A 25,756-nucleotide genomic window follows, 5' to 3' on the forward strand; every position below is an offset into this window, starting at 1 on the left:
TAATCAAGAATCTGGCAATCTCCGCTTTAAAAACACCCAATGACTTGGCCTCCACCGCCTTCAGTAGCAATGAATTCACAGACTCACCACCCTCTGGCTAAAGATATTCCTCCCCATCTCCTAACGGTACATCCTTTAATTCTGAGGCTGCGCCCTCTGGTCCTAGACTCTCCCACTAGTGGAAACATCCTCTCCACATCCACTTTCACTATTCTGTTTGATTGTTGTGGTAGCTAAACCTTTGATCAGCATAATGCAAGGTCTTTGGGTGTTCTGCGGTTACAGATGCGACACGCAATCTTGCATTCAGTGCATGCAGTAATGTCTGTTGCATCATCCACTTTAAATGCCAAAAATGCAAATGAAATTACATTTCCGGTTAAGTGGTTAATTGATAGCGTAGCTTATCTGGAACAACGACTGGAGATTAAATGAAAAAGATTAATGTTAAAGCTGTCGTTGAAGGCCAGCACTGCGGCGCAGCGGTGGAACGACTGTCAATTTACCTCCTGGGATAAATAAAGTTGTATCGTATCGTCACAGCGCCAGAGACCCGGGTTCGATCCTGACTACGGGCGCTGTCTGTACAGAGTTTGTTACGTTCTCCCTGTGACCCCCGTGGATTTTCTACGAGAACTTCGGTTTCCTCCCACGCTCCAAAGTCGTACAGTTTTGAAGGTTAATTGGCTTGGTATAAAATGTTATTTAAAAATTGTCCACAGTGTTAATGTGCAGGGGCCGCTGGTCGGTGCGGACTCGATGGGCCGAAGGGCCTGTCTTCGCTCTGTATCTCTAAACTAAACTAAACTAAACTGTATTTAGGGTGTTTTATCATTAATGTTTTATTATTATTAATGTTTAGTGTTTTCTGAGTCATTCGTAACTGTCACTGTATGTCATGTTGTTACTTGTGGGCGGAGCACCAAGGCAAATTCCTTGTATGTGAATACTTGGCCAATAAACTTACTTACTTACATTCAGCTTATGCTTTGCTGTACAATCAGAAACTTTTGTCTAATCACGATGACAATCACAATAATACTTTATTAGCCAAGTATGTTTTGCAACATACGAGGAATTTCATTTGCCAAGTCAGTCGTACAAATAAAAAGCAACAGAGCACATAAACATCCACCACAGTGACTCGTCCACATTCCTCACTGTGATGGAAGGCGAGAAAAAGTTCACTCTTCCCTCAGCTCTCCCGCGGTCAGGGGCCTGGAGCCCTCCGTTGACGGGAGGATCTTCACTCCCGTAACCGGCGGCGTTTTGGGGCGATCCAGTTTTGGGGCGATCCAGCATCGGGGGGGGGGGGGGGATGTCAGCTCCCCCCGTATAGATTGTGGTTACACACCAGGGATCCTCTAACTCAGTCCACAAAACCTTGTGCTCTCAAATAGCCCGAGAGAGGAAATAATTCAGTTTTGTTTATTGTCACGTGTACCGAGTTACGGCAAAAAGATTATAGTTGCGTGCTAACCAGTCAGCGGAAAGACAATAAATGATTAAGAAGGGTCTCGACCCGAAATGTCACCCTTCAGACTAAGAGTCAGGGGAAAGGGAATCGGGAGATATAGGCGGTGATGTATCTCTCGTTTTCCTTTCCCCTGACTCTCGGTCTGAGGAAGGGTCTCGACCCGAAACGTCACCTATTCCTTCTCTCCAGAGATGATGCCTCACCCGCTGAGTTTTTCCCCCAGCATTTTTGTCTACCTTCGACAATCTGAAAATTTTAATTTAGTTTAGAGATACAGCCCACTGAGCCCACACAGATCAGCATTTATATCCTACACACTAGGGACAATTCACAGAAGCCAAGTAACCAACAAAACCCGCACGTCTTTGGAATGTGGGAGGAAACCGGAGCACCCGGAGAAAACCTACACAGTCACGGGGAGAACGTACAAACTCCGTACAGACAGCACCCGTGGTCAGAATCGAACCCGGGACTCTGGCGCTGTGAGGCAGCAACTCTAACGCTGTGCCACCATGCCGTCTCTGATGAGTATTTTACAAGCAAACTCATTGAATATGTAATTGAATGAGCAGAGTTAATAAAGCAGTTTCATTTTATGGCCAAGTTATCTTTTTATTCCAAACAGACTGATTGCTTCACTCAAGGCAAGAACAATGATAATGCATAGATTGGTTCATCTTGCTGTGAATGTAATGGCATTATCTGTCACAGCTGAAGCTACACTGTGACAATACCTTCTGAAGAAGAGTCTTGTTTAGTTTAGAGATACAGCGTGGAGACAGGCCCTTCGGCCCACCGAGTCCGTGCCGACCAGCGATCCCCGCACACTAACACACACACAAGGGACAATTTTACATTTACACCAAGTCAATTAACCTACGAACCTGCACGTCTTTGGAAACCGAAGATCTCGGAGAAAACCCACGCAGGTCGCGGGGAGAACGTGCAAACTCCGTACAGACAGCACCCGTAGTCAGGATCGAACCCGGGTCCCCGGCGCTGTTCGGCAGCAACTCTACCGCTGTGCCGCCCGACCGGAACACCCGGAGAAAGCCCACGCCGGTCACGGGGAGAACGTGCAAACTCCGTACAGGCAGCGTTCGTCGTTGAGACGTCGCCCGTTCCTTTTCCTCCAGAGACGCTGCCTGGCCCGCCGAGTTACTCCAGCGTGTTGTGCCTGTCTACACTGTGGCAATGCTGCAGGATGTGACCTTGCCCTGTCCCAACAATCCAATCCTTCTCCTCGCGATCACTGCGCTATCGTCAAATAATTCATGTGAATATAATGATTGCCTGCGTCCCCCAGCCCGAGGTGAAGTCACACACAGTCGGAATTATTGGCTGAATTCATTATTCACTTCATGTTCCAAATAGTCAGCATCATCCATTGCCCGGGGCAACCATCAAGTTATAGCAGATATTTATAGGTCCTATATGTCACATATCAATTATATATTATTTATAAGATGAGATAACCTGTGCATTGAGTTGGTGATGCGATCCATTGTTTGTGGTTCATCAAGGGGCGGCAGGGTGGTGCAGCGGGTAGAGCTGCTGCCTCACAGCGCCAGAGACCCGGGTTCGACCCTGACCATGGGTGCTGTCTGTACAGGGAGTTTGTACCTTCTCCCTGTGACTGCGTGGGTTTTCCCCGGGTGCTCCGGTTTCCTCCCACACTTCCAAGACGCGCAGGTTTGTCGGATAATTGGCTTAGGTATAATTGTAAATTGTCCCCAGTGTGTGTGGGGGATAGTGTCAGCGTGCAGGGGTCGCTGGTCGGCGCGGACTCGATGGGCCGAAGGGCCCGTTTCTGTGCCGTATCTCCAGAGCCTAAGCGTCTCCCCCCAACCTTCCAGAGAAAACATTCCAAGAATGTCCAACCAAGTAGCGGGTACCCTCTAATCCAGGCATCATTCTGGAAAACCCCCTCTGCATTGTTTCCAAAGTAGGTCATCAGAACTGCACGCAACACTTCAAACAAGCACGCAACACGGCAGTGGAGGGTTATGCCCCCTGTCCCACTTAGGAAACGGGAACAGAAACCTCTGGAGACTTTGCGCCACACCCAAGGTTTCCGTGCGGTTCCCGGAGGTTTTTGTCAGTCTCTCTAATGGTCGATTGCCAGCATCTGCAGTTCTTGCTTAAACATTGGGCTTTGCAGAGTCATGTAAGAATGGCTATTTTCACACTTCTTCTGCAGCGATTCATCACACGTCTTATCTCAAAACACACTAAACATTAGGTGTTGATTTTCGCATCTCTCACCGGCAATCACTTCTGCTCCCTCTAGTCCTGTAACCAAGGAATTGGTGGCAGGTGTTTCTACTGGGATTTACTGCCAGAGTCTGGCTTTGTATCGAACACAAAGTGCTGGACAAATCAGTGTCTCTTCAGTCTGAAGAAAGGTCCCGGCCTGAAAAGTCTCCTATCCATAGATAGACACAAAATGCTGGAGTCACTCAGCGGGACAGGCAGCATCTCTGGAGGGAAGGAATGAATGGGTGACGTTTCGGGTTGAGAGCGTTCTTCAGATGGCTCTCAGTCTGAAGAAGGGGAGCGACCCAAAACGTCAACCATTCCTTCTATCCAGAGATAGTGGCCATGATGGGCCTAGAACTACTCCTAGAACTTGTATGTAATTGCTGATCAGCATGGAGGCAGAGACGGCTCGGTGGCGCAGTGGTAGAGTTGCTGCCTCACAGCACCAGAGACCCGGGTTCGATCCTGACTACAGGTGCTGTCTGTACGGAGTTTGTACGTTCTCCCCAAGTCCGTGCCCGCCAACACTAGTTCTATCCTACAGAGGCCAATAAACCTGCATGCCTTTGGAATGTGGGAGGAAAACCCACGCAACTCACAGGGAGATCGTACAAACCCCATGCAGACAGCACCCATGCTCAGGATCCAACCAGTCTGAAGAAAGGTCTCGACTCGAAACATCACCCATTCCTTCTCTCCGGAGATGCTGCCAGTCCCGCTGAGCTACTCCACCATTTTGTCTCTATCGTTGGGACTAGCCCTATATGTCAACTTGTTTGGCATGGAAAAGATGGGCCGAAAGGCCTGGTTCCATGTGGTACACCTCTACGACTCTACGAACGGAAATAATCAATGCAAGGTAGACAAAAGTGCTGGAGAAATTCAGCGGGTGCAGCAGCGTCTATGGAGCGAAGGAAATAGGCAACGTTTCGGGCCGAAACCCAAAAGGGTTTCGGCCCGAAACGTTGCCTATTTCCTTAAGGGTTTCGGCCCGAAACGTTGCCTATTTCCTTAAGGGTTTTGGCCCGAAACGTTGCCTATTTCCTTAAGGGTTTCGGCCCGAAACGTTGCCTATTTCCTTAAGGGTTTCGGCCCGAAACGTTGCCTATTTTCTTAAGGGTTTCGGCCCGAAACGTTGCCTATTTCCTTAAGGGTTTCGGCCCGAAACGTTGCCTATTTCCTTAAGGGTTTCGGCCCGAAACGTTGCCTATTTCCTTAAGGGTTTCGGCCCGAAACGTTGCCTATTTCCTTAAGGGTTTCGGCCCGAAACGTTGCCTATTTCCTTAAGGGTTTCGGCCCGAAACGTTGCCCATTTCCTTCCCTTTTCCAGCATCTGCAGTTCCATCTTAAACACAACAATCAAAGCAACTTTAAATTTGAGGCACAATCTCACAAGGATACAACATGGAGCAACTTAATTGACCAAAGACCATGTCTGCCTCGTTGATTGATCTTGTTTTTGTTCAACGTCATTATAAAATAAACCTTTGGATCCAGCAGGCAGGATAGAGAAATGTCGGTGAATTAGTACCCAGGCGGGATGGAGGCAAGACAGTAACATCCGTCTTCTCTTCAAGATACAAGGCAGTTTGACGGACATCAAGGTCACCGCTTCGCTTGCATTTGGGAGGCTGCCCAAGCTGATGTGATTGAGTGGCTGGAAGCAACACAGTGAACGGCAGGGCTCTGCGGAGTGTTGTAGAGCATAGAAACATAGAAACATAGAAAATAGGTGCAGGAAGAGGCCATTCGGCCCTTCGAGCCAGCACCGCCATTCATTGTGATCATGGCTGATCGTCCCCAATCAATAACCCGTGCCTGCCTTCTCCCCATATCCCTTGACTCCACTAGCCCCTAGAGCTCTATCTAATGCCCCTGTCTGTCCCACTTAGGGAACCTGAACGGAAACCTCTGGAGACTTTGCGTCCCACCCAAGGTTTCCGTGCGGTTCCCGGGGGTTTTTGTCAGTCTCCCTACCTGCCTCCACTACCTGCAACCTCCGGCAACCACCTGCAACCTCCGGGAACCGCACGGAAACCTTGGGTGGGGCGCAAAGTCTCCAGAGGTTTCCATTCAGGTTTCCTAAGTGGGACAGGGGCATTAACTCTCTCTTAAATCCATCCAGTGACTTGGCCTCCACTGCCCTCTGTGGCAGGGAATTCCATAAATTCACAACTCTCTGGGTGAAAAAGTTTTTTCTCACCTCAGTCTTAAATGACCTCCCCTTTATTCTAAGGCTGTGGCCCCTGGTTCTGGACTCGCCCCACATTGGGAACATTTTTCCTGCATCTAGCTTGTCCAGTCCTTTTATAATTTTATATGTCTCTATAAGGTTCCCCCTCATCCTTCTAAACTCCAGTGAATATGGAGATGGAGATGGAAACAGATGGAGCTCGGAGTGCAGGGACATAGCTCCTTGTAAGTGGCATCACAGGTGTAGATAGGGTGGTCAAGAAAGATTTCAACCCATTGGCCTTCAGAGTATTGAGAATAGAAGTTGGGAGGTCATGTTGCAGTTGCACAAGACAAGATGTGTAGGAAGGAACTGCAGATGCTGGTTTAAACCGAAGATAGGCACAAAAATGCTGGAGTAACTCAGCGGGACAGGCAGCATCTCTGGAGATGCCTGGAAGCAACACAGTGAACGGCAGGGCTATGGGCAGTGTTGTAGATCTCGGAGTGCAGCCCATTCCTTCTCTGCAGAGATGCTGCCTGTCCCGCTGAGTTACTCCAGCATTTTGTGTCTATCACAGTTGTGTAAGACATAGGTGAGGCCACATTTAGAGTATTGTGCTCAGTTCTGGCCACCCTGTAACATGAAAGACGTTGTCAAGCTGCAAAGGGGAAGATCTTGAAAAGCAAAAAAAACAAGTCCAGCAGAACGTGCGGCAAGCGTCCAGTGTCACGGGCAGACGTGTTGCAATGCTGAGAACGTTATTCTGCGCACACTGTATCGACCTCAAAGCCCTGCCTAGTGTATTTACGTTTGACTTGACTATATTGACGTACAGTAACCACCACCCCTTTCTGCCTCATCATCCCATCTCTACCCCTAGAAGCCTTTAGTTTAGAGATACAGCACAGTAACAGGCCCTTTGGCCCACCGAGTCCGTGCTGACCCCGTACACCAGCACTGTGCTGCACACTAGGGGCAAATTACAAATATATTTTTTACCAAAGCCAAATCAGCCTTTGAACCTGTACTTCTTTGCAGTGTGTGTGTGTGGGGGGGGGGGGGGGACTGGAACTCCAGCCCACAATGTCTGTGCCAAACATGATGCCAAGGCCATCATTTATAAGGTCATAAGGGATAGTAGAATTAGGCCATTCTGCCCATCAAGTCTACACCATTTAATCATGGTTGATGTATCTCCTCCTCCTAACCCCATTCTCCTGTCTTCTCCCCATAACCTCTGACACCCGTACTAACCTCTATCTACCTGCACACAACCCATATCCTTCCACTCCCTGCCCGACAACCTATTACCTCCTGCCTCCATTTCCAATTTTCACCCCCCCCCCCCCCCCCATAAACAATCTGAAGAAGGGTCTCAACCTCGAAGAAACATCACCTCTCCTTGCTCTCCAGAGATTCTGCCTGACCCGCTGAGTTACACCAGCACATTGTGTCTATAGACAATAGACAATAGGTGCAGGAGTAGGCCATTCGCCCCTTCCAGCCAGCACCGCCATTCAATGTGATCATGGCTGATAATCCCCAATCAGTACCCCGTTCCTGCCTTCTCCCCATATCCCCTGACGCCAATATTTTTAAGAGCCCTATCCAGCTCTCTCCTGAAAGCATCCAGAGAACCTGCCTCCACCGCCCTCTGAGGCAGAGAATTCCACAGACTCACCACTCTCTGTGAGAAAAAGTGTTTCCTCGTCTCCGTTCTAAATGGCTTACCCCTTATTCTTAAACTGTGGCCCCTGGTTCTGGACTGGTTCTGTCCTTTTGTGTATTAACCAACACCTGCAGTTCTTTGTTTCTCTATTATGCCACAGAAGGCTGTGGAGGCCAAGTCCATTGATATTTTGAATGGAATGGAAAACCAATTGCCACATGTGACAAGGCACAGTGAAACACTTTGCTTGCATGCACGAGGTAGACAAATAACGGCCAGCTATGGCGCTGACAAAGTTACAAAGTACGCCGGCTCCTCCTTTGTTTAAGATAGAACTGCAGATGCTGGAAAAATCGAAGGTAGACACAAAATGCTGGATAATAATAATAATAATGGATGGGATTTATATAGCGCCTTTCTAGAATACTCAAGGCGCTTTACATCGCATTATTCATACACTCCTCAGTCACACTCGGTGATGGTGAGCTACTTCTGTAGCCACAGCTGCCCTGGGGCAGACTGACGGAAGCGTGGCTGCCAATCTGCGCCTACGGCCCCTCCGACCACCACCAATCACTCACACACATTCACACACATTCACACACAGGCAAAGGTGGGTGAAGTGTCTTGCCCACGGACACAACGACAGTATGCACTCCAAGCGGGATTCGAACCGGCCACCTTCCGGTTGCCAGCCGAACACTTAGCCCATTGTGCCATCTGTCGTCCCAACGGATGAACTCAGCGGGTGAGGCAGCATCTATGGAGAGAAGGAATTGGTGACATTTCGGGTCGAGACCCTTCCGAAACGTCGGCAATTCCTTCAATCGGTAGATGCTGCCTCACCTGCTGAGTTTCTCCAGCATTTTTCGCCTACCTATCTCCTCCTTTGCTCTCCCCCCCCTCCCCCTCATGGCTGTCCTCCCACACCGGGTCCCCCTGTGCCATCGTTCTTCCCCTCCCCCCCTCACAGCGGTCCCCCCACGCTCTCATCGACCGCACGGCAGAGATAGATAGATTCTTGATTAGTACGGGTGTCAGGGGTTATTGGGAGAAGACTGGAGAATGGGGTTGAGAGGGAGAGATAGATCAGCCATGATTGAACGGTGGAGTAGACTTGATGGGCCGAATGGCCTAACTCTGCTCCTATCACTTATGACCTTCTCATCAGATCTGTTTGGGTAGCATGCACAACAAAGCTGTACACTGTACCACTGCACCTAAACCTAAACATGGCTGGGATCTGGACTTCACCTCGAGTATTTTTTCCCCACCGCTCCCAGTGAAGAGAGAGTGTACAAAAGGGGCAATCAACACAATGAAATCCAATTCCCTCTGCTTATCCCGTGTTGCAAGGGCCAAGAAACGTCGACAATGAACGAGGCAGATTTTGATGCCAAGAATCCAGTGCTTTTCTCTGCCCATTAGGAGAGGAACAACTTGCATTTAATTCTATGAAACGTAAAACAAAAAAAAGAGCACTTTGAGAGGATTTCTGATCAGCATTCCACGCTCCGTTCGACAAGCCGCGCTCTCAATTCTTCCCAACCCCAGAGCACAATCATCAGCAGAAATTACAGATATCACAACTTTGCAACAGCTGCTCTTCGGGAAAGCTTCTAAACAATCACACTTCTCAGAAAACAAAACATATTTTCATTGCTTATTGATTTCCACCCTCAGCCCATCAGCCCGTCAATGGGAGCTGCTCCTTCATCACTCTCTCCACTAATTGATTTTTCTTTTTTATTACACAAAGCGCAGGTTCCAGCCCTTCTATCTCCCACTGCAGATGTCAAAAGACATTACACTTGCTGAGCCAAGACGTTTATTTCAGCTTTTGTTAGCAAAGCGAGTTTTAACCGACTCTTGATGTATCATGATATTCCGTAAAAAAAAGGATAAACGATAAATTTGTACGGCAATATGGTGGAACAGCGTGTATACATAGAGTGATAGAGTGATAGAGCATGGAAACAGGCCCTTCAGCCCAACTTGCCCATGCCCCATCTACACTAGTCCCACTTACCCATATCCCTCCAAACCTGTGCTATCCATGCACCGGTCTAAATGTTTCTGAAACGTCGCGATAGTCCCTGCCTCAACCACCTCCTCCAGCAGTTCGTTCCACACACCAAGAGTCAAGTCAAGGGAGTTTATTGTCATATGTCCCAGATAGGACAATGAAATTCTTGCTTGGCATCAGCACAACAGGATATAGTAGGCACAAATACAGAACGTATCATATCAGTGTGTCCGTCCATACACCATTATATAAATATATACACACACATCAATAAATTAGCAGATAAAGGGCAAATAAACAGATAATGGTCTATTAGTGTTCAGAGATTTGTTTCAGTTGAGTTTAATAGCCTGATGGCTGTGGGGAAGCAGCTATTCCTGAACCTGGACATTGCAGTCTTCAGGCTCCTGTACCTTCTACCACCCACCACCCTTTGCATGAAAAAGTTACCCCTCAGATTCCTATAAAATCTTTCCCCCTCTCACCTTAAACCTCACGCGCTCTGGTTCTCGATTCCCCCACTCTGGGCAAGATTCTCTGTGTGTCTACCCGATCTATTCCTGTGTATAGCACCTTCCAACATCTGTGTATTTACACAGAGCGGCCTCGGAAGTAAGGACAGCAGGGTGGCGCAGCTGGTGGAGTTGCTGCCCCACAGCAGCAGAGACCCGGGTTCAATCCCAACCGCGGGGGCTGCCCGTGTGGAGTTTGCACGTTCTCAGTGTAATTCTTCAAGTGGGTTTTCTCCGGGTGCTCTGGTTTCCCACCACATCCCAAAGACATGCAGGCTTCTGGTCGGGACTTTACTTCAGAAATAGAGTCGTAGCAGTCGAAAGCCATGACCACCAGGTTCAACAATAACTTGTTCCCAGCCACCCTCATGCTCTTGAATATTACAAAACATTAAGCCAGGAAGCGAGCGGGTAAGATCATCTCTGACCCCTCTCACCCTGGCCACAAACTCTTTGAATCACTTCCCTCTGGAAGGCGACTCCGGACTGTCAAAGCTGCCACAGCCAGACATAAAAACAGTTTTTATCCACGAGTAGTAGCTCTACTCAACAGCCAAAATCTGTAGCCTCCCTTTGATCTGGTATTTTGTTGGTTCACATGCTTGATCAATGGTGTTTTATCAAAAAAAATGTATTATTATTAATGTTTAGTGTTCTCTGAGTCATTCGTAACTGTTACTGTATGTCATGTTGTTACATGTGGGTGGAGCACCAAGGCAAATTCCTTGTATGTGAATACTTGGCCAATAAACTTACTAACTTACTTAACTAAACTATGCACTAAATGATAGCCTGTCTCTGGTTGCACGTTGGGCTTTCTCACACTAGTATTGGGGTTATTAACTAATTAGTTTTTTTTTGTTTATTATATGTTCTCTATGAGTATCATGTTTACACACCTAGTACGCTGCTGTAAGTAAGAATCTGATGGGTTCACTGTTGGATCTCATGACCATTAAACACTCCTGACTGTTTTGGTTAGTTTAGAGATACAGCGCGGACACAGGCCCGAGTCTGTGCCGACCAGCGATCCCCGCACGCTAACACTATCCTACACACACTAGCGACAATTTACAATTATACCAAGCCAATTAACCTACAGATCTGTACGTCTTTGGAGTGTGGGATTAACCCGGAGAAAACCCTGCACGGGGTCACGGGGAGAACGTGCAAACTCCATACAGACAAGCACCCGCAGTTGGGATCGAACCCGGGTCTCTGGCGCTGTTATGCCCCTGTCCCACTTAGGAAACCTGAATGGAAACCTCTGGAGACTTTGCGCCCCCACCCAAGGTTTCCGTGCGGTTCCCGGAGGTTGCAGGTGGTTGCCGGAGGTTGCAGGTAGTGGAAGCAGGTCGGGAGACTGACAAAATCCTCCGGGAACCGCTCGGAAACCTTGGGTGGGGCGCAAAGTCTCCAGAGGTTTTCGTTCAGGTTTCCTAAGTGGGACAGGGGCATAATTAAGGCAGCAACTCTACCGCTGGGCTACCCCGGTGCCAGCGGTAGAGTTGCCATCCCAGTAGGAAGGAACTGCAGATGCTGGTTTACACCGAAGATAGACACAAAATGCTGGAGTAACCCGGAGGGTCAGGCAGCATCTCTGGAGAGAAGGAATGGGTGACGATTCGTGTTGAGACCCTTCTTCGGAAAATACCCTCGACTCTTTGTTGAGTGACTGGGCAAGACAATGGAACAAAGCCGCTGTGGGCAAGGAAGTATACTTTAACGTTTTTCTACACCAAGCCGCAGAAATCTACCCGCGGCACGAGAAGGGTAAACACTCAGGTTAAAGCCAGGACGTCAGGTTCCCATCATAAATGACACATATCGAGTATTAGTCTCAGGGCACCAATCAAAGACTTCAGTTCGGGCCGCCTTATCTCAGGCCAGTCTGCATGCAGTTGATGAATGACCTCAATTACTGTGTTGTTGCCATTAAATACATGGCTGCGTTAGGTAATGCCCTGATCCAACAGTTTGATCAAGTACCCTTTAAAGTTATGTTGTATATCAGCAGTCAAATAGACTTGCTCTCTCTCTCTCACTCATAATCCACCAACAGGTCCCTTTGTGACTTGTTTAACAAGTCCCCTCGTCTCTTAGCCAGAAATATTCACCATCCACAAAAGAGCAGTAAAATGTTTAGTTTAGAGATACAACATGGCAACAGGCCCTTCTGCCCACCCACTCTGTGCTGTATACGTCTGGAAAATGAATCATCTGGCCTTAATGTAGTCTTTCTGTTGGGGGGATTTCAGGCTTGAGGGATACCGTGTGGAAACAGGCCCTTCGGCCCATCGAGTCCGTGCCGACCAGTGGACACCCTTACACTAGTTCTATCCCGCACACCAGTGTACGATGTACAGGAGCCAACTAACCCACAAATCTGGAGTGTGCGAGGAGACCGGAGCACCCAGAGAAAACCCACGCAGGTCACGGGGAGAGCGTGCAAACTCCGTACAGACAGCACATGTAGTCAGCATCGAACCTGGGTCTCTGTGAGGCAGCAACTCTACCGCTGCGCCACTGTGCCGTTTGTGTATTAGGCAGCATCCGCAGTTCTTTGTTTCTACGCAGCCAGAATTCTACCTGGACCTGCGTCTAATTGATTGTTGAAATATCATGTTTATCCCACTTATCTCGAAAGAAGCTGACGGCTTCATAGCTTGTCCTCCCAGCTCCCACAATAAATGCGGCAAACTTGTTGAGAATTTTCATGAACGCCAATATCGCTTTTAATTAAACGTGAAACAGAAAGCTTTCAATCAATAACAAATCCATAAGATTGTTTAGCAAATCTTACTGCAATGTCAGGCAATGTAATACACTGCCAATCGCCGCAATGTTTAACCTAAACTGGGAAATTGCAAGAAGGGAACTGCAGATGCTGGTTTATCCCGAAGATAGACACAAAATGCTGGGGTAACCCAGCCGGTCAGGCAGCATCTCTGAGTAAGTAAGTAAGTAATTAAGTTTACTGGCCAAGTATTCACATACAAGGAATTTGCCTTGGTGCTCCGCCCACAAGTAACAACATGACATACAGTGACATCGCAGACGCTGCCTCAAAAAGGCTGGCTGTATCATCAAAGACCCACACCATCCGGGCCACACACTCATCTCCCTGCTACCTTCAGGTAGAAGGTACAGGAGCCTGAAGACTGCAACGACCAGGTTCAGGAATAGCTACTTCCCCACAGCCATCAGGCTATTAAACCTGGCTCGGACAAAACTCTGATTATTAATAACCCATTATCTGTTATTTGCACTTTATCAGTTTATCAGTAGAAACATAGAACCAGCAAAATACCAGATCAAAGGGAAGCTACAGATTTTTGGCTGTTGAGTCGAGCAACTACTCGTGGATAAAAACTGGGAAATTGGAAAAGCGAAGGAATGGGCGACGTTTCGGGTCGAGACACTTCTTCAGACTGAGAGTCAGGGGGGGGAGGGAGACAGAGAGATAAGGAAGGGTAAGGTGTGAAAACGAGACATCAAAGGGGACGTAGATCAAGGAAGAATGTACAATAGATCATTGTTAGCTCGGGGAAGGTGACAACGAAGGCAAGGCAAGGCAAGACAACTTTATTTATATAGCACATTTCATACACGAGGCAGACTCAAAGTGCTTCACATAAAAACATGTCATACAATAAATGAAATAATAAAATGAAATAAAATAGAAGAACTAAAAGAAAAGAAAAGCAAAATTAAAAATGCATTATAAAAAGTGCAAAAGTTAAAAGTGCAATGTAGTTAAGATTTAGCTGAAAGCTAAAGTAAACATAAAAGTTTTCAGTCTTGTTTTAAAAGTGGTCAAAGTTGAGGCAAGGCTTAAATCTTCAGGAAGTTTATTCCAGCTATTTGTTGCATAGTAACTAAATCCTGCTTTCCCATGTTTTGTATTTACTCTGGGAATCACTAGCAGATTGGTTTCAGAAGATCTTAGCGGTCTAGAAGGCTTATATAGTGGAAGCATGTCAGTGATATACTTTGGTCCTAAACCATGTAGTGATTTATAGGTGAGCAGCAGGATTTTGCTCTGTATGCAGAAGCATACAGAGATAAAATTTAAGGTAGACAAAAGTACTGGAGAAACTCAGCGGGTGCAGCAGCATCTATGGAGCGAAGGAAATAGGCAACGTTTCGGGTCGAAACCCTGAAAGGGTTTCGGCCCGAAACGTTACCTATTTCCTTCCTGAAGGGTTTCGTCCCGAAACGTTGCCTATTTCCTTCCTGAAAGGTTTCGTCCCGAAACTTTGCCTATTTCCTTCGCTCCATAGATGCTGCTGCACCCGCTGAGTTTCCCCAGCACTTTTGTCTACCTTCGATTTTCCAGCATCTGCAGTTCCTTCTTAAACAGAGATAAAATTTAATCAGGAGGACAGTGTTTGGAGAACTGGGATGGTGGAGGGATGGAGAGAGAAGGGAAAGCTAGGGTTTGGGAGGTTTATTTGATTTTATTTTTTAGTTTGGTTCATTATTATTGTCATGGGAACCGAGGTACAGTGAAAAGCCTTTGTTTTGGGTGCTATCCAGATCAACTATACATGAATGTAGCCAAGCCAAACTCAAATACAACCGTTCAATTAATAAAATGTGTAGGAAGGAACTGCAGATACTGGTTCACATAGAAAACATAGAAAATAGGTGCAGGAGTAGGCCATTCGGCCCTTCGAGCCTGCACCGCCTCACACTGTGCAGGCTCGAAGCCTTCACACTGACGATGGACACACAATGCTGGGGGAACTCAGCGGGTCAGGCAGCATCTCTGGAGAGAAGGAATGGGCGACGTTTCCGGTCGAGACCCTTCATCTCTGCCTTAAAAATATCCATTGAGACCCTCTGAAGAAGGGTCTTTCTCCAGAGCGCTGCCTGACCACGCTGAGTTACTCCAGTACTTTGTGTCTAGCTTCATAGAAACATAGAAACATAGAAAATAGGCGCAGGAGGAGGCCATTCGGCCCTTCGAGCCAGCACCGCCATTCATTGTGATCATGGCTGATCGTCCCCTATCAATTACCCGTGCCTGCCTTCTCCCCATATCCCTTGACTCCACTAGCCCCTAGAGCTCTATCTAACTCTCTCTTAAATCCATCCAGTGACTTGGCCTCCACTGCCCTCTGTGGCAGGGAATTCCATAAATTCACAACTCTCTGGGTGAAAAAGTTTTTTCTCACTTCAGTCTTAAATGACCTCCCCTTTATTCTAAGACTGTGTGGCCCCTGGTTCTGGACTCGCCCAATGTTGGGACCATTTTTCCTGCATCTAGCTTGTCCAGTCCTTTTATAATTTTATATGTTTCTATAAGATACCCCCCTCATCCTTCTAAACTCCAGTGAATACAAGCCTAGTCTTTTCAATCTTTCCTCATATGACAGTCCCGCCATCCCAGGGATCAATCTCGTGAACCTACGCTGCGCTGCCTCAATCACAAGGATGTCCTTCCTCAAATTAGGGGACCAGTATCAACCAGCATCTGTAGTTCCTTCCTACCACATAGCAAAGCCTTCAGGACTCACAGGGGAAATCTGTGAAGGTAGACACAAAAAGGGATAGGTGACGTTTCAGGTCATGACCCTTCTCCAAACCGATTCAGAAATCTGTGCTCTGGGTGCGGATCAGTTGTAAACATCAGAGCCATTTATTGGCAGATTCCAAAGCTTCCACTATCCAAAATTAAACCTCGACATTAATTTGTTCGACGCCGATCTATCAAGAGAATTAAAAGATAGAAAGAGAACGAACAAAGGAATCAACATGAGCGCATTAAACCACTTACAGTCATTTATTGAAATATTTTCTAATCTTCCAACCACCGTCGATCAATATGCACCAGCGTGCAAATGGAAATGAGTCTCAGAGGGCTTATAAACCCTGGCTGCTGCCAACTCGATGTATAAAAATGCCCATCTGAGTTGTAATATAGTTAGTGTAAGTGCACAACTTTGCTGACTTTCAAAAGAGAGAATACATTTTTCTCTTGTGGAGACGTTTAACATTTATACATATTGCATGCTTAAAAAAACGAATGGCTTAGATGTTTGGGAACGTGGGCCCTGTTGATAATACGTTTCATTATCTGCATCTCCTCCGCTTGTACAACAAGCTACTCGATTATTATAAAGGGGGCATTAAGCATGAATAGCGTGACAACTGTCTTTGATGGTTTCCCAGTTTTGGCACTGCTGGTAAGAATATTCCAAGCTAATTTCTACATCCTGGTCGTGTGTTAGTTTAGCCGAGTTAAGTTTAGAGATACAGCGTGGAAACAGGCCCTTTGGCCCGCACTGCCCACAATCACCCGTACGCTAGCTCCAAGCTAGACTCTAGGGACGATTTACATGGGGCCAATTAGCCTGCAAGCCTGTACGTCTCTGGAGTGTGGGAGGAAACCGGAGCACCCGGAGAAAACCCACGCGGTCACACGGAGAAGGTACAAACTCCGTGCAGACAGCACCCGTAGTCAGGATCGAACCCGGGTCTCTAGTGTTCTGAGGCAGCAGCTCTAAATCACTTTTTTACACAAAGGGTGGCGGGTGTATGCTACCATCTGCCTGAGGAGGTAGTGGAGGCAGGTATTAAGATAGGTAGACACAAAATGCTGGAGTGACTCAGCGGGACAGGCAGCATCTCTGGAGAGAAGGAATGGATGACGTTTCGGGTCGAGACCCTTCTTCAGACTGATCAGACAGGCAGGTACATGGATTTGAAAAGTTTAGAGAGAGATGGGCCAAACACAGGCAGGCGGGAGTAGTATAGATGCGGCATGTTGGTCAGCATGAGCAAGTTGGGCTGAAGGGCCTGTTTCGATGCTGTATGATAAAGAGCAGAGACTGGAACCCTGTCCAAAGTACCAGTAGATTTTACCATCTTGATACTACAATTGCATTTTTTATGCTACATTTATAAAGTATCTTTTAACGTATAATGCTACATTTGCAAACGCAGAGTGACTAGAATAATGAAGCCGCAAGGAACTGCAAGTGGTGGTTTACAAAAAAAAGTGCTGGAGTAACTCAGCGGGTCAGGCAGCAACTCTGGAGAACACAGATAGGTGACGTTTCAGGTCGGGAGCCTTCTTCAGCAATGCTGCCTGACCCACTGAAGTACTCCAGCACTTGGTGTTTTTTTTTGTTCAAGAAGGAACTGCAGATGCTGGAAAATCGAAGGTGGACAAAAATGCTGGAGAAACTCAGCGGGTGCGGCAGCATCTATGGAGCGAAGGAAATAGGCGACGTTTCAGTCTGAAGAAGGGTTGCCTATTTCCTTCGCTCCATAGATGCTGCCGCACCCGTGAGTTTCTCCAGAAAATTAGTCTACCTGTATATTTTTTTTAATGATTAGATTACCATCGGGCAGAACAGCCCAACATGCCCATGCCCCATACGACTTCACCACTCTAGGTTGTACACCAGTGTCAGGGTGAGCAATGATCAGTGAAGCCAAGAGCTTAGCAGTCCCTGAAACTCCTGTGACATGACAGCCTTGCCCCGAGTACCTGCAGCTATTTCTACCAACGTGACCTCCCAGTTGCTCCACACTTTAACTCCCCCTCCCAATCCCACACTGACCTTTCTGCCCTGGGCCTCCTCCATTGTCAGAGTGAGGCCCAGCGCAAATTGGAGAAACAACGCCTCATATTTCCCTTGGGCAGCTTACACCCAGCGATCACTGAAACATATATGATTGTTAAGGGCTTGGACACACTAGAGGCAGGAAACATGTTCCCGATGTTGGGGGGGTCCAGAACCAGGGGCCATAGTTTAAGAATAAGGAGTAAGCCATTTAGAACGGAGACGAGGAAACATTTTTTCTCACAGAGAGTGGTGAGTCTGTGGAATTCTCTGCCTCAGAGGGCGGTGGAGGCAGGTTCTCTGGATGCTTTCAAGAGGGAGCTAGATGGGGCTCTTAAAAATAGCGGAGTCAGGGGATACGGGGAGAAGGCAGGAACGGGGTACTGACTGGGGATGATCAGCCATGATCACATTGAATGGCGGTGCTGGCTCGGAGGGCCGAATGGCCTACTCCTGCACCTATTGTCTATTGTCTATATGACCATTGACTTCTCTAACTTCAAGTGGCCCTAGCTTCTCCATCCCATCCCCCTTCACAGTTCTCCCACCAGTCTTACTGTCTCCGACTACATCCTATCTCTGTACTGCCCACTCCCCTGACATCAGTCTGAAGAAGGGTCTCGACCTGAAACGTCGCCCATTCATTCCTTCTCTCCAGAGACGCTGCCTGTCCCGCTGAGTTACTCCAGCATTTTGTGTCTATCTGCAGGTGTATTTATTTACTGGAGATGGATGGTGGACATTTGCTTTTCCATTGCGGTGACATTGGGCCGTTCACAGGATGGATGATAATGTCTCTCTGCCTCCTCACTGCTGCCCGGCTGAGGAAAACGACCTTCCCCGTTATTAGATGATTCACTTCTGCAGAAAATATGCCGTGAGACGTGAAATAAAAACCTTAGCGAGCGTTTCAAAATCAAACATTACCGTGGGGAGCTGTGTTTTAGTCTGACCAGACACACACACACACCTCAAAGTCCAAGGCCTTTACTTTAGTTTAGAGATACAGCGCGGAAACAGGCCCATCGGCCCACCGAGTCCACGTCGACCAGCGATCCCCCGCACATTAACGCTACCCGACACACACTAGGGACAAGTTTACACATACACCAAGCCAATTAACCTACAAACCTGCACGTCTTTGGAGTGTGGGAGGAAACCGAAGATCTCGGAGAAAACCCAAGCAGGTCACGGGGAGAACGTGCAAACTCCGTACAGACAGCACCCGTAGTCAGGATCGAACCCGGGTCTCTGGCGCTGCGAACGCTGTAAGGCAGCAACTCTACCGCTGCGCCACCGTGCTGCCCGACCGGACCACACGGAAACTCTCCGAGATCTTCGGTCTCCTCCCACACTCCAAAGATGTGCAGGTTTGTAGGCTAATTGGCTTGTTATAATGGTGAATTGTGTAGATTAGTGTTAGTGCGCGAGGATCGCTGGTCGGTACGGATTCGGTGGGCCGAAGGGCCTGTTTCCTCGCTGTATCTCTAAACTAAATTAAACTCAATAATAAACATTATCCAGCAAAGGTCTGTGTTGTTTGGCTCCACTTAACTAATGAAGGTTTATACATAGAAACATAGGTGCAGGAGTAGGCCATTCGGCCTCTTTGAGCCAGCACCATCACTCAATACGATAATGGTTGATCATCTAAAATCAGTATCCCGTTCCTGCGTATCCCTTGATTCCTTTAGCCCCAAGAGCTAAATCTAAACACTGAAACATTCTGAAACATGAGCCAAATATACAGCAGCAGGTACATAGAGTGACTTCACACAGAGACGCACACACACACACACACACACACACACACACACACACATACACACGCACACATTCACACACACACATTCACACACACACACACACACACACACATACACACACACACACACACACACATACAAACATACACACGCACACACACACATACACACACACACACACACACACACACACACATACAAACATACACACGCACACACACATACACACGCGCACGCACGCACACACACACACACACACACACACACACACACACACACACACATACAAACATACACACGCACACACACACACACACATACACAAAGAGACACACACACACACACAAAGAGACACACACCACGCTCGCACGCACGCACGCACGCACGCACGCACACTCTACAGGAGGAGAGAAAATATGTTCAGACCAATGAAGTCTATTCCTTCCTGTAACAAACTTCCTGGGTCTCAGAACGTATTCATTTTCCTCAGGGAGATGAATAATTAAGAATAAATCACTTATAGATAATCACTTCTCACTGGAGTTAAAAGAACCCTCACAGAGCTCCTTGTGACCCAATGTAACTTGCAAAATCCCACAATATTAATCTCACAATGCAGCCTGCATTATTCATTTCTGATGTGTTATGTTGTACATTCTGATGATTCCAGAAGGTCATAGTCACACAGCGCGAAAACAGGCCCTTCGGCCCGACTTGCCCATGCCGGCCCGCATATCACCAGCTACACTAGTCCCAGCATCCTTTATACAACTGATGTTATATTAATGTGCATTTAGATGCGGCATGCAACATGACTCTTTGAGATCGTAGCACAGTCATAGAGTCATACAACAGGCCTTTTGGCCCATCTAGCCCATACCATACCGGCCAACATGTCACATCTACACTAGTCCCACCTGCCTGCGTTTGGCCCAAATCCCTCCAAACCTGCCCTATCCATGGACCTGTCCAACTGTTTCTTAAACATTGGGATAGTCCCTGCCTCAACTACCTCCTCCGGCAGCTTGTTCCATGCACCCACCACCCTTTGTGTGAAGAAGTTACCCCTTAGGTTCCTATCAAATCTTTCCCTCCTCACCTTAAACCTATGCTTTCTGGTTCTCGATGTCCTAGCTCTGGGCGAGAGACTCTGTGCGTCTACCCGACCTATTCCACTCATGATTTTATACACAGACGGATGGAAGACATTTCCTCTCATTCCTTCTCTCCAGAGATGCTGCCTGTCCCGCTGAGTTAGAAGAGTCATAGAGTGATACAGTGTGGAAACAGGCCCTTCGGCCCAACTCGCCCACACCGGCCAACGATGTCCCAGCTACCCTAGTCCCACTTGGCTGCGCTTGACCCATAACCCACCAGCAGTTTGTCTCGACCTTCAATGGAAGACATTTAGTTGACTTTGAGTATTAGGTCGCTGATAGGATGGGTGTTGGGCAGGTTGGAACGATCGGCCTGTCTCCATGCTGTACAACGCTGTGACACGGTGAACCAACATATTTCTATGGAAACAGAATTTTCACCGCTAACATTACGAACACTAACTTTTTAATTCCAGTGTGATTGGCTGAAACAAGTTGAATTTTTCCAGCTAAAATGTGCGTTTCCAGGTGATTAGTTAAATTTCTACTTGACTTGGGCAGTCACGTGACAACTGGGAATTCCAGACCACGGATATTATTGCCTTGTTCAATAATTCAGGATAGACACAAAATGCTGGAGTAACTCAGCGGGGCAGGCAGCATCTCGGGCGAAAAAGAATAGGTGACGTTTTATGTTGAGACCCTTCTTCAGACTGAGTGTCAGAGGATCATAGAAGTCACGGTACTAGTATATAGTGACAGTCTGAAGAAGGGTCTCGACCCGAAACGTCACCAGTTCCTTCAATCCAGAGATGCTGCCCGTCCCGCTGAGTTACTCCGGCTTTTTGTGTCTATCTTCAGTTCGAACCAGCATCTGCAGTTCCTCCCAACACATACTCAATAATTCAGGAGATGAGCTGAAAAATTGGAGACACGTGTAGCAACATTAGCTGTGGGGAGACGGCAATGTATCAGGTGCCATTAAAGAAAATGGGAGGCAGCTGTTGGTGTCAGCAAGGCGTTTGACTCAGCGATCATCCATCACGTTGGTACTTGAATGTGGAGTTCGTCTGGCCAGGTAGTGTTAAAGCTGCGGAGCTGTTTGCGAGGCTTGCTTTAGCATGTGCGTCAGTCTCTGTCAAATCTACTGTTAATTGCAGAGTTTGTTCTAGATGTGCTCTTTTCCCATTATCTTCCACCGTACAAAGTATTGCACATCGCTGCCATTCCTTGATCTCCCTCTTTACGTTTCTATCGAGAAATAGCACTGTCTGGATAAGGTGACACCTGACACCCTTACGAACCAAGAATCTGTCAATCTCCGCCTTAAAACTATCTGCCTCAGAGGGCGGTGGAGGCCGGTTCTCTGGATGCTTTCAAGAGAGAGCTAGATAGGGCTCTTAAAAATAGCGGAGTCAGGGGATATGGGGAGAAGGCAGGAACGGGGTACTGATTGGGAATGATCAGCCATGATCACATTGAGCTGGCTCGAAGGGCCAAATGGCCTACTCTTGCACCTATTGTCTATTGTCTATTATCCACTGACATGGCCTCCACAGCCTTCTGCAGCAATGAGTTCCACAGATTCACCACCCTCTGACTAAACAAATTCCTCCTCATCTCCTTTCTAAAGGCATGTCCCTTTATTCTGAGGCTGTGACCTCTGGTCCTAGACTCTCCCACTAGTGGAAACATCCTCTCCACATCCACTCTATCCAGGCCTTTCACTATTCGGTAAGTTTCAATGAGGTCCCCTCCACCCCCCTGCCCCCCCCCCCCCCCCCTCATTTTTCTAAACTCAATGCACTGTTGGAGATACTTCCTTCAAGATGAGACGATAAGTTCCTGGTGATCTTACAAGAGTAGACAAGCTAGTTCCAACGTCCTGCATCTAATGCATATATCCCTAAAAACCTTTCCAGTCCACGTATCCATCTAATTCTCTTTTACACTTTGTAATGGTGCCTGCCTCAACCACTTCCTCTGGCAGCTCGTTCCCGATACATACCGCGTCATCTGTGCAATGGACAAAGTGTTCTCCATCCCAAACTTCACAGTCCACAAATCTCACAAAACCCCAAATCGAATGTGTGCCTCGTGTCCAACATGTATTGTAGAAGGCTCTCGTCACCCATTCCCTCTCTCCAGAGATGCTGCCTGTCCCGCTGAGTTACTCCAGCATTTTCTGCCGATGTATGGCAGAACTTCCCATGTTAGTGGAAATCATACAGAGATTGAAGCAATCACCTGGAACTATGAGTCAATCTGCTTAATGCTAATCTTACACAGATATTTTTAGTAATTGTAGCTGGAATAGAATTTTTAGTTATTTAGCGCTATGACGCATTGTGCAGATGCCAAATGAACTTTGGTTTATTGAGATCATGAAATTAATTTTTATCAGATAGCTAGATTAAAAAAATATCATTTCTATTTGTATGTTTACAGGTTGCTGTGATTGTACATTACATGGGACATGATTTTTAAGATCCATTTTAGCCATTTCCATATACTGCATAAAATCAATTCCAACTTTTTCTCTAAATGCTAGCAACAGATAGGTCTAGTTGCATGAAAAATAATAATATTCCCATGGTGGAATTTTTGTTTTAAAGAGAGTGCGTTCTTCACAATGCTCAATTAATTGATAATCCTATTTTGCTCTTCAACGCAATTACTTTGGCAGATAGTTCAAACTCCACTTTGACAACAGTTACCTTCAACTTGAAACCTAGTTTTCCCTCTGAAATTATACACATTTTAAGAGATTTGAAGTATTTAAATGCCTTCACAATTAAAGTTGGGTTCAATATTGGAATGGTTGAGCAACCATTGGAATGGTAGAAGGGTCCCAACCCAAAATGTTATCTTTCCATCTCCGTCCACAGATGCTGCCTGACCCGCTGAGTTCTTCCAGCACTTTATGTTTTGCCAGCATCTAGTTTTGTTTAGTCCAGAGATACAGCGCAGAAACAGGCCCTTCGGCCCACTGAGTCTGCACGGCCCAGCCTCTCCCTGTAGCTGATGTCACCTAATCCAACATCATCAACAGAGGGAGACATGAAATGTTGGAGTAACTCAGCGGGTCGGGCTGCATCTCTGAAGAAAAGGAAGAGGTGACATTTCGAGTCGAGGCCCTTCGTCAGACTGAGAGTCTCGGGAAAGGGAAACGGGAGAAAAAGACATCTATACCTCTTGGTTCCTCCCTGTATTGATCTATAGAGATATAGAACTAATGGATGAAAGATATAGAGAGATATATAGCAAAGGTAGACAAAACTGCTGGAGAAACTCAGCGGATGAGGCAGCATCTATGAAGCGAGGGAATAAGCGACATTTTGGATCGAGACCCTTTCTCAGACAGATGTAGCAAGGTCACCCCAAGGATCCAATAACACGTGCTCAGTTTAATGTTGTCAGCCATTGCTTAATACACCAGACATTTGCCTTGTTTAAATTTAAAACCACGCACAAGCCTTTCATTCCATACACAAATGTCGAACTCAATCATATTGTGGTCACTGATTGCAAAGTGCTCTGTTATAATCTGATTGATAATTAATTTTGGCTTGCTGTAACTCTGCAAAGATATTCTAATCCCGTCTCTGAGAAAAATTGGCCTTCAAATCAAATTTCACCACAAAGTCCGCGATTATTTTTTCTCATTGAACAAATGCTTCCCAGGCTGAGTCCACCAGTCCAAGAAAACCATGCAAATGGTGCAATTATTATGTTTGTAAAGTTCGACGCCAATATGGCATGTAACAAGCTCAGCAAACATAACTGAAACATATTTAATTGCTTGAGCAAAATATTAGCTTGGACTGCAGCCAAAGCCATTTTGTCAACATTGTTTTCCCCGCGATTTCAAATATAAAGCATGAGACACAAGCAACAATAGAAACATAGAAACATAGAAAATAGGTGCAGGAGTAGGCCATTCGGCCCTTCGAGCCTGCACCGCCATTCAATATGATCATGGCTGATCATCCAACTCAGTATCCTGTACCTGCCTTCTCTCCATACCCACAGATCCCTTTAGCCACAAGGGCCACATCTAACTCCCTCTTAAATATAGCCAATGAACTGTGGCTTCAACTACCTTCTGTGGCAGAGAATTCCAGAGATTCACCACTCTCTGTGTGAAAAATGTTTTTCTCATCTCAGCGCTCTTTACTGGAACGGTGATAATGCCTTTATTTTTGTGCTTGCTTTTATCAAATCTGGGCGGCGCAGCGGTAGAGTCCCTGCCTCGCAGCGCCAGAGACCCAGGTTCGATCCTGACTACGGGCGCTGTCTGTGTAGATTTTGTACGTTCTCCCCGTGACCTGCGTGGGTTTTCTCCGGGTGCTCTGGTTTCCTCCCACACTCCAAAGACGTGCAGGTTTGTAGGTTAATGAGCTTCTGCAAATTGTAACAAAATTGTCCCTAGTGTGTAGGATCAAAATAGTGTATGGGTGTTATATTTCAAGATTCAAGAGAGTTTATTGTCATGTGTCCCAGATAGGACAATGAAATTCTTGCTTTGCTTCAGCACGACAGAATATTGTAGGCATAAATAAATACAGAACAGATCAGTGTGTCCATATACCATTGAATATATATATACACACATAAATAAGCATTTAAAGTGCAATAGGCTATTAAAGTTCAGATTTTTGTTTGAGTTGAGTTTAATAGTCTGATGGCTGTGGGGAAGCGGCTGTTCCTGAACCTGGATGTTGCAGATTTCAGGCTCCTGTACCTTCTACTTGATGGCAGCGGGGAGTTGAGTGTGTGGCCAGGATGGTGTGGGTCCTTGATGATGCTGCCAGCCCTTTTGAGGCAGCGACTGTGGTAGATCCCCTCGATGGTAGGGAGGTCAGAGCCGATGATGGACTGGTCGATACATTTTGTTATGTTGGAGGATGTTTTCATAAGTGCGTCCATTCTTGGAGGAGAATTAGGCCATTCGGCCCATCAAGTCTACTCTGCCATTCAATCAGTTCTGATCTATCTCTCCCTCTTAACCCCATTCTCCTGCCTTCTCCCCATAACCCCTGACACCCATACTAATAAAGAATCTATCTATCTCTACCTTAAAAAATATCCATTGACTTGGCCTCCACAGCCTTCTGCGGCAATGAATTCCACAGATTCATCACCATCTGACTAAAGAAATTCCTCCTCATCTCCTTCCTAAAGGAACGTCCTTTAA

The 25,756-nt window shown here is 46.9% G+C and overlaps 1 protein-coding gene across 2 annotated transcripts in view; it reads right to left on the minus strand.

Annotated features, from left to right (window-relative positions):
* Window positions 1–25,756, minus strand: part of LOC116988305 (parkin coregulated gene protein homolog) — a 142,894-nt gene that overhangs the window by 112,239 nt on the left and 4,899 nt on the right. Inside the window, exon 1 of one of the 2 annotated variants that reach the window (XM_033044898.1) lies at window positions 15,902–16,004. The exons of the other annotated variant lie outside the window; for it this stretch is intronic. Coding sequence (XP_032900789.1) covers window positions 15,902–15,907 — 6 coding nt within the window. The 5' untranslated portion in view covers window positions 15,908–16,004. Of the gene's footprint in view, window positions 1–15,901; window positions 16,005–25,756 lie in introns of those variants that run through there. 2 annotated transcript variants of the gene reach the window in all.

The sequence above is a fragment of the Amblyraja radiata genome, chromosome 27, assembly GCF_010909765.2.
Source record: "Amblyraja radiata isolate CabotCenter1 chromosome 27, sAmbRad1.1.pri, whole genome shotgun sequence".
NCBI lineage: Eukaryota > Metazoa > Chordata > Chondrichthyes > Rajiformes > Rajidae > Amblyraja > Amblyraja radiata.